The sequence below is a fragment of the Zerene cesonia genome, chromosome 18, assembly GCF_012273895.1.
Source record: "Zerene cesonia ecotype Mississippi chromosome 18, Zerene_cesonia_1.1, whole genome shotgun sequence".
Lineage (NCBI taxonomy): Eukaryota > Metazoa > Arthropoda > Insecta > Lepidoptera > Pieridae > Zerene > Zerene cesonia.
This window is the reverse complement of record NC_052119.1, coordinates 3,893,059-3,903,412: the sequence shown is the minus strand read 5'-3', so window position 1 is coordinate 3,903,412 and position 10,354 is coordinate 3,893,059. Positions and strand designations below refer to the sequence as shown.

At 30.6% G+C, this 10,354-nt stretch overlaps 1 protein-coding gene across 2 annotated transcripts in view; it reads left to right on the top strand.

Annotated features, from left to right (window-relative positions):
* Positions 1-2,315, top strand: part of LOC119833988 (muscarinic acetylcholine receptor DM1) — a 48,507-nt gene extending 46,192 nt beyond the window's left edge. For both annotated transcript variants that reach the window (XM_038358253.1, XM_038358252.1), the window contains exons 4-5: positions 873-1,048; positions 1,248-2,315. In XM_038358253.1, the coding sequence (XP_038214181.1) occupies positions 873-1,048; positions 1,248-2,028 (957 nt within the window). In that variant the 3' untranslated portion in view covers positions 2,029-2,315. The remainder of the gene's footprint in view (positions 1-872; positions 1,049-1,247) is intronic.
* The last annotated feature ends 8,039 nt before the right edge of the window (positions 2,316-10,354 follow it).

Below are 10,354 nucleotides of genomic sequence, written 5' to 3'. Positions count from 1 at the left end.
AGTTCGGTAAACTGAAAACAATATAACCGCATTGCACATTTATTTTAAGATTATATTTATATTGTTTTTAGCAACCTTGTAATATTAGTGATAATTTATTTGTACTAAGTGTTAAATCTGAAGCTAACATTTGCAGTATTCGCACTCTGAGTTTCTCATTATTTTATTACAATTTGCTTAGCGTTCACATTTTACGATACGAACTTTGAACTCACATGAAAGTGTCCTGGAGCTTTTACTCGTAATTAATTGCATGCAAGTCAAGAGTAATCAGTTTCTTGTATTGAATTGATATGGAGAAAAGTTATTTATCCTTAATAGAGTGACTTCGTTAGATTAATATTCATTTATACATGCAATCAACTGCAGATTTATAGCAAATTTGATCTCTTGAGTGTAAATTTGTAAAAATAGTTAAGCTTTTCCAGGCTGGGTTTCTTTTAATTTCGTTCCCACTAATGTAAAAAAACGTATTTATTATCCCTGAATCGTACCGATTTGGCTCTATTCCAATTATTGTAACGGGTACCTCGAGCTTGGCGAATGACTAGAGCAGTTTTGGATTCAGCACAGTTGGCAATAGCACCGTAACTTATCTGATTGCCAATTTATACAGGTGACAGTACCAGCCCTTATTTAATTGACAATTTATATAATACAAGTTTTGAAGAGATAGGAAAAAAATTGAAAGCAATATGTATTTAAAACTTACTGTAATATATACTCGTAAGATATAATCAAGCAATACAAAAATGTAATACATTTTATAAAGTACGACATGAATTATTATTCATGAAAGTCATATCATCGTCTTGTAAAAGCATTTACATATTTATAACACATTTTCATATGTAATTTACATTTTCCACTAGGGTGCGAAATACCAGAGCCGTCTCCGCGGTTGGGCAGCAGTTAGAAGTTGGTGTGTGGCATGGTGGCACTCTGGCCGGGAGGATCTGGAGGAAACTGAGCCGGAAGAAGAGCCCTCAGACCTGGGTTACGCAACTCCAGTATCTGTGGAAACACCTTTGCAAAGTACGGTGTCGAGGTAAGATATAGAAATCCTATTGTTACTTCTACTCCTCGTAAATTTCCTTATGATATTACTCTGTTTATGTGAAATGCTTTCCAAAAGACAAGTGTGTACAATAAGTCTATTTTTTCAAGCCACAGTAATATGAAGAAAATAAAGAATACTTTCTCTTCTCTTATTTTTTTACTTTAGATTTATCAGTATTGTTTTACAGGTGCACCTCGTTGAATGTGATTAGAGACCCTTTCGCTGGCCGAGGAGGGTCTGGTGGATCAAATCCAGATGGCGGTACTTCGCCTCTCAGACGGAACTTTGAACCCCCTCCCCCAATCCCAAGTGCGCGAGACAGTCGTTCTCTTCCCCCAAATACTAGAATCAACACAGCTACCTCACCTGCACCTAAATCAGCATCCGCTGATTCTGTCTACACAATTGTAATAAGGCTACCCGATGCAGACTCTGAAAGACCAAGCATCAAAATGATCACTGAGGAATCTCCACCGACTAACGCGCGTGTTTATCGACCACCTGCGAGAGGAGATTCAGAACTAAATCTACATCCAGCTGGACATGCTGGTTTGTCGAGAAGAACATCTCATATACAAGATGTAAGAATACCACTTAATGCAAAAATAATACCCAAGCAATTGGCTGGTAAAGGAATTACAGCAAAACAGCCCAAAAAGAAGAAAACGCAAGAGAAGAAGCAAGAAACGAAAGCAGCAAAGACACTATCTGCCATCCTTTTATCGTTTATCATAACGTGGACGCCTTATAACATACTTGTGCTCTTAAAACCTTTGACAGCGTGTACCAAGTGCATTCCTGACGAACTCTGGTCATTCTTTTACGCTTTATGTTATATTAATTCGACTATAAATCCAGTATGCTATGCACTGTGCAATGCAACGTTTAGAAGAACGTACGTTAGAATTTTAACTTGTAAGTGGCATAATAGAAATAGAGAAGCTATGACTAGGGGAGTTTATAATTAGAAACGAAATGTAGTGAAGGAATAATTGGCTAGGTTGTTTGGCTTGTGGGTATCAAGATTATAATTGCCCAATCTTGATGCCTTGGATTGAAGAAAATGTTGATGATAATTATTTTTACCTAAAAAAATTTGACTCTATCCCTTATAGCTAATGATAAGTTACACATTTGAATTATAATTTATGTAACAACTAAATGATCATTTAAAAAATTTAAATTCTAATTTTGTTAGTGAGTTGAACGTCCCGTCCATTTTTTTCATGAGTTACATTTTGATTTGTGTTTTTGTAAATTCTTCTGTTATAAGAAGATGCATTTTGGAAAGTTGGGAGGATCAATGAAGACATAATATTTATTATTAGATAGTAGACAAATGATGTGTGTTAGATAAGTAATTAAAAAATCTAGTCTTTCCTTTTCTAGTCAAACATTCTAACGATGTTCCGGTACTGTGTGAGCTTTTAGGGTAAATGTCGACGAATTTAGAAGCAGGTAAAAGGCAATTTAATTTTTGTATTACTTGAAAGTTCTTCATATTTCTGTCAATGTCGCTGTCGATGTTTTGTTTAACTCAGACACGTACCAAATGCTTAGAGATGCCAAAACATAATTTTTAGTAATCAATTAAAGACTCAATAGGCTTCAAAAACTTTATCAATACAAATATTTTATTGGTAATTTTTAATAACCGATGTGCCAACACGACCTTTATATTGTACAAATGCCAAAGTAATGTGTGTTAGTTATAGAATTTATATATGAGAGAAATAAGAGCCTTGTTCCGAATGTATATTTCGTTTTTATTTCTATATGTATAAATAAATTGAAATATTCTAAGCAATATTGGAATGATTCGGGTGATTATGTGGACGAAAGCGTGTCTTCGATTTTTCTATTTTAATAATTCTTGAATTTTCATTCTTATACAACGATTTCTATTTCTTAATCGTTAATCCTGGATAATTCTAAAAACGAAGTTTTAATCGAAAACAAAGACAAGACGAAGAGTTTAGAGAGATTATAGAGTTATAGCAGCAATTGTTTATGTAAATATATTGCGTTTTGTTTGATGATCGAAAATTGTTAAATAAAAGTATCTAATTAAAGTCACGTTTGACTATGAAATAATGAAATTTAATAATTGGCATTTTAACATTATTTGGAAAATATAAAGAATAGAAAAAAATCGACCGTTTGGTGGGGTCGAACCCATGTCCTTCGCCTTATCGACGCATTGGAGACATGTCGAGTTTTTCTACTCTTTACATACACATATAAAAAATTAAAACATCACTATGTTTAAAATTTAACAATTTTATGACTTTTAAAACGTTAAATTACTTACATAAACAATGGATTGAACTCGATCGGTATGACGTGAATTCTAAATATTCAATGTAATTGTGAATTTTAAGTGTACTAATTAATATTTGTAAATATGATAATAAATTTATATTCATTTATTATGCATTCGAGTAATAATATAGCATATACAAAACAGGTTTACTATTGTAATTATTATAAAATAAATAGTTATGTGTTGTAAAACGTTCCTTTGTTGTGAAGTCTTAAAAGTATATTAAATAATGGTATTGTTAAATTTAATAGAAATATTATGTGTAATTGCACATACGGAGTGTAAGAGTAAAATTCCAATGTATATTCAGGTAGATATCACATTTTACTTCACCGATGAAGGTAAGTTATTACAAAAATATTTCAAAGATATGAAAAAACAATGTAATTTGTTATTTTACAAGTCCAAATTTTTATCCATTATATTTTAAAATACTTTATCATGTTGTCACATGTTCATGTAAAGACGCTAAAGGATGTTGATTATAATTTTTAGATATTCCAATAGTTTGATAACAAAAATTTTTTTGTATTTTGTAAAATAAATACGAGTGAATATTTTATCTTGGACAATATATTTGTAATAGCTGACTTTATAGTGCGATAAGGCTATTGTTGTGAGTAACAAAAAATAAACGAAAATCCAGTAGCCAGTCTCGATATAAGGTAAAATATAATTGGCCTTACTATTAAGATAGGACAAGTTTCCTTATAACATTACATGCATAACACATTTTTCAGGCTTTGTTATGTAGGTATTTTATGTTTCTATCCTACATTTTAACCGACATTCCTAGAAGGAGGTTCTGAATATAACTGTATTTTTTATTTATTTTGTTAACCAATTGACGTGATTCCTTTTGTGTTTGATAGAATTTTTTTTGTCATTTGCTCTCATTTGAAGTACTTACTTCCGGAACGTCGGCGCCCTTTTTTTGCAGAAAATAATTATTTTCTCACTATATGATAAGAGCCAAGAAACAGATATTTGAATATTTTAAATGTCCAACCCAAAAATATTCGTATTATCTAATCTGTTCATTTGAAAGTAGAAAAAATGAATGTTTTTCAGATGCATTATAGGCCAGCTGCAATAGCATTTCACTCTACAAAATAGCCCTGTCGCATTATACCTCATAACTCCTAAATATATTGACAAAGCGCACAGTAACGTCTAGTATTTTCGTGTACGTCCCTTTATATGGACCGATATTCTATGTGTCTAGAATAAAGACATTTTTGAATGAATGGCTCAAAAGTTATAAGAGTTTATTTGTTTGTGTGGTGATTAAGATTATAGCTCAATCGTTTTTTAGAGAACTTATCATTTCTGGTTTGTTGAATCATTTACATGCCCAAAATATTCATAACATATTACGTACATATACTCTGAACAGTTTAATGAAAAGAGATTTTATTGCACTCGCCTAACTATTCGCGGCTGAAGAAAGTAAGAACATTGTTATAAGTCAGTAAAGATACATGTCATAACTTTTAAATAATGATACATTGAGGTATCAACTGGCTTGCCTGAATAACGAAAGAATATTCATGAATTAGATTGCATATAAGTAAGTAGGGAAATAATAGGCCATTGCGAACAGTAATTCAAATCAGTATTATAGAATAAAATCTAAGTGGATTTTAATTCAAATAACGAAAACAATTGCAATATTTTATTCGTGATTATTGATTATTTTAGAAATACGAGTAAGATGAATGGTTATTAAATTTACTAATGTATGTATCCCAATTAAATTTTCTCCATTAAATATTGGTATAATGCAAAACCTTACGTGAATGGTAGTAGCAAAATTAGACATTTGATATAAATTTTACTATGACGTAATACATATTGTATTAAAGGAATTTGAAGTGGGTATCATTTCTTTTAATAATCCTTGTACAAAAATAGGATAAAAAGTCTTGTGTTAGCGAAGCTTAGTACACATTTGATTATCAAATAAAACAATTACTTTTTTTTATGAAATTAAACTTATGTTAGGTACAATTTATTTCTTGTATTTGCTGGAGGTAATGTGTGGTTCCTTAAGAGCATGCGATATGAAAAAGAAGTTTTAACAAAATTGATCTATTCATTTCAAAGGTTTAATGACTTAAAATACTGCACTTTTGGCCCATTTTCTTGTAATAGCGTTTACTTGTTTTTGTAGCTTTTAAAATACCATCATATCTTCAGCATTGTTGTTATTATCGTGACGAAATAATTAAGAGGAAATATTTTAATACTTTGTCAAATTTATACCATTTTCCTAGAGATATTTACGCAAATTAGAATTGTACTTTGCCTTAGTAATTCGGCAGAAACGCACTTTCATCAATTTTTATATTATGTAATATAATTATCGTATTCAGTGTTAATGGTAAAGTAAAATATAAAAATAAAAACAAGGGATAAAACGAACTGAAATATTTAATTATCTAATAAATGAATGTTGTGTAATTGTAGTGTTCTAAAACAGTAATTCGTGAAGTTACATATGTTTTTATTCCAAGGATTTTGTTTTAAACACAAGTTTGAATTTAATACATCTGCAAACAATTAATAGCATACAGCAGCGAGTTTAATAGAAAAGGTGTTTGTTTTTTATTTATGTTTAAATAAGAAATTATATCGAATTTCTTAAAGTATAATAACATTATTATTTTAAAGTAAATCTCGTTAAAACGTAATGGAAATATCGCAATAACTACAGATGAATATTGAATGATAGTTTGATTTGTTGTGATATTATATTATAATATTAATGAAATTCTGAATATCGATCAAATATTGTTAGGATTATTTGAATTTTTTTAACCGTTGTTAATATCTTTTTAAATGTATATCAGTGCAGTATTGTAGTTATTACGATATTTAAAGAGTAATATAAGAACATATGAACTGTAAGTATAAAATAATTTTAAAATGAAATTGTATCATCCAACGTCTAACCTATTTATAAATGTAATAAAAATAGTTTTATTATTATCGATGTACAAGTTTAGACTCAAGTGTATTTATCAATAAATAAATGTGGTTTTTGTAAGTTATTTTAAAGATTATTCCGTGTTTTTGTATAACTAAAGACAATAAAAATTTAACTAAATAGTGTTATTTTCTACAAGGTTATCCATAACAATCGGCATAAAATAATAAAAAAGAAAATAAATAATGCAGTTTGTTGATCGTAAATAACAAATAAATTTAAGGAATTCTGTTCATTTGTCATTATTTTATTTCCACGGTCGAGGGTCTTTTTCTTTTGTTTTACATTTTCCACATTAAATATTCCTCCAAGATTTGAGTTTAAGCATTACAACACTCAGATAATCGAGCCGACAAGTAAATGAAATTTTCACTGAGCAATCTTCTGATAGTCATTATTTCCATAGCTTTCGGAGTTTCAAACAACAGGTTCCGAATCCACTACGAACTCATTACACTCAGCGCAAGTTCCTGTTAAAAGTTAGCGCAGTTCAGACGATAAATCTAATGGAGCGAGATATTTATGAGAACTCTACCTGCTATTTGCTAGCATCCTATAGTCTTGGGAATAGTGCTTGATATAATGGAACTTTGAAACTTTAATTAGAATTAATATTCTGAATGCAATATTTCAGTAAAATGTATTTTGTGCAAATGATATAGTGTCCATTTTTGAATAATGGGTAAAATCTCCCAGGTTTCTGAAGGAGTTAAGTAAATCGTTTTGGATATCATATAAAATACCACATAAATGGGAATAAGAGTTAGTAAAATTTCATTGGACACCGCAAGTTATATGTTTTTTGTACTTTTTTTACAACATATTTCTTAACATACGTTACGCCTACGAAGTGATGTTACAGAAAGAAGATTAGGTTTTTGAAATAATGTCTCGTGTCATTCAAATTATATTTTAACTGCATTATAATTGTTGCAATATGTTTACTGTCAAACCTTTTACAGAAACATATATAATTATATGTGTGTAGTCACGTATTAGATCTTAGCTAAAAGATATAGCGAATAAGTATGATTACTTGCTCGTCCTATGTTGCTTTGGATTAGAGCATTTACATGGAAAAATAACATAAAATAGTAGGGAATTAGGTTAATTGTAGCGGTGGATAAAGATCAGTAGGAATAGCATTTATGTTAGTGACACACAATGACTTTGTTTTTCTTTGGATAATTTTATTAACCTTGTTTGTGAACAACTTTATATGTTTTTCAGATCGACGGAATCTTTTACGATGTAAGATTTTGGGTGCTGAACTGTATAAAGTAAAGCAATCATTCATTTATACAATAACAGAACTTGTTGACGTAAAATTCTACACAACTTTGTAGTGAAATACAAATAAAAAAATATTTTTCGTTCGAAACAAATTGAATTAGGTATGTTTAAATTGGTGTTAACCCTTTATTTAATTTTTTTAGTTGTTAGTTACTTTAATTAAAACAGGAGGTTTCAAAAAAAATAAGGCTTGTTTGTGAAGTATGTGAGTCGAAATAATGACATATTTCACACCGAAAAATGTAAGTATTTTTTCATTCTTAAAAGCGGGCAATGCATTTGCAGAGACTCTGTAAATGTTTATAATCACTTACCATCAGGTGAACCACCAGCTCGGATGCACGCCAGCTATGAACGCCGCAGAACGTTGGAAACATAACCAGTATAGATATTAAATTTAATACGAAACATGTTTTAAAAGCATTTCCCACTATACGACTTTTCCTAAATGGCCTTAATATTATGATTTACGAGTGCACCAAGTAGCTACGTCACCTTAAATTTTCCAAGTAACAAGCTTAAAGAAATTAGGAATTCTACTCTCAGACGTTATTTAGCTTCTTTAAAACAAAAATAAAGTGCAAAGCGAGCGTTGCAGCTGGTAAATATTTAAGTCTGTCTCTCCGCAGACCGCAAATTTGTTGAGGCAAGTTTACGGTGTTCCACACAAACATCCGGACTTGTTAACTTTGTTACATAAGCTGTATCTTCCTCTTACAGTTAATATTTACGAGGTGACATGAATTAATTTAATGGTACGTGGCAAATATTTGATATATTAACTTGGATTATAGCCTACTCTACAACCATATGATTTATTTTTGTTATTATAATAGGTACAGAGGATTTTTTATTAAAATACATTATACTCATAAACATACCGCTTGCCGAGATACTAATAACAAATCTTCTCTAGTTTTGTCATAAGGATCATAGCTTGTTGTTGCAAGGACTGTTGTCCACCTTGTTACTTAAGGGATAATATATGTATATGTGGAAAGCAATTAAACGTCGTCCATAACGCCACAAGCAACTTTATGAAAATTTCAGACTAATGTACTATACAGATTAGAATATTTGAATCAAATCAAAATTTTAAACGTGTAAAGAGATTAAATTAACGCGTGGGAAGAAAACATGTTCTTTGATTAACAAGATCATATTTTATTCACGTGACGGGGCAAAGAGCAAAGTGAATTAGAACAAAGACGATTGACGTTCAAAAATATACAGATTAGAGAGACGATGAAAAGGTCAAAATCATATCTGGTTGTTTGCATACTACATTGTTCTTTATTAAGCTAAATACGCCCTTTTAGCCTATATAGCGCCATCTTTTGGTAAACAGATAAACCCGTATACCTTTGTTCCACATGTTTGCGAAACAGCGAATATCTAAGTGTCTGTAATTTGTTTTACTCACAATCAATCAAAACATTACAAACTAGCAATTGTATTGAATTGCTGATGCATGAAGTAAAGGACTAATAAATTAAAAATTAATTGAGGATCCAATAAATAGTTACCTTTGATATTGCGACTGCCGATGCGTACGTATTGCACATCTAACTACTCGTATTTAATAAGAGGAAATTTTCAGTTGTATTACGTAATGCATAAATATGTAACTTCAGTACCGAGTAAGTTTCTACATTATATTTCGTTATTGAACAGAAACGGTTATTTCTTGGGCACCGTATCCAGAGGGTTAAGAGGTACTCTGTTACTAAAACTATATATATATATATATATATATATATACAAACGCAAACGCTGTTCTGCCTTACTCTTATCATTTAGGGGTATGAAAAATAGATGTTGGCCGATTCTCATAGATATCTACCGGATAAGCACAAAAAATTTCATCAAAATCGGTCAAGCCGTTTCGGAGGAGTATGGCAACGAAAACTGTGACACGAGAATTTTATTATATATATATAACTGTCCGTCTATCTGTTTGTGTCCGCCCAGGCTGTATATCATGAAGCGTAACAGTTAGACAGTTGAAATTTTCAGAGATAATAAATTTCTGTTGACGCTATAGCAATAATGAACAAACGAGATTAAGCAACGATTGGTTCGGTTACAAAATGTATGGATGACCAGTTATCAGCAGTTAATCTTTAACTAATTTATATACGCCGCGCCTTCGACTCGTACTTTTATAATTATACTAGCTGCGCCCCGCGGTTTCACCCGCGTAAGTCCGTATCCCATAGGAATATTTGGATAAAAAGTTGCCTATATGTTATTCCAGTTGTCCAGCTATCTACGTATTAAATTTCATTGCAATCCGTTTAGTAGTTTTTGCGTGAAAGGGCAACAAACACACACACACATCCTTATAAACTTTCGCATTTATAATATTAGTAGGACTAGGATAGGACTTGGACTAGGACTAGGATTATTTTATTAGAGGTTACATAAAAATAATTTAGAAGTGCAATTAAACATCTACTAATAATATGAAAAAATAAAAATAACAATTCAAAAGCATTTGATCATTTACTTATAATGATCCTATTAAACCTTAACTTATCTTTAAATCCAAGTAAATTGTAAATTAATGGAATAGTACCTACCGTTAATGTCTATTTATTCTAGTTGAGTTAAGTAAATACTTAGTCTGGCCATAAATACTGTTACACTTAATTATAAAAAAATATTACATTTGAATTTCGAATCTGTC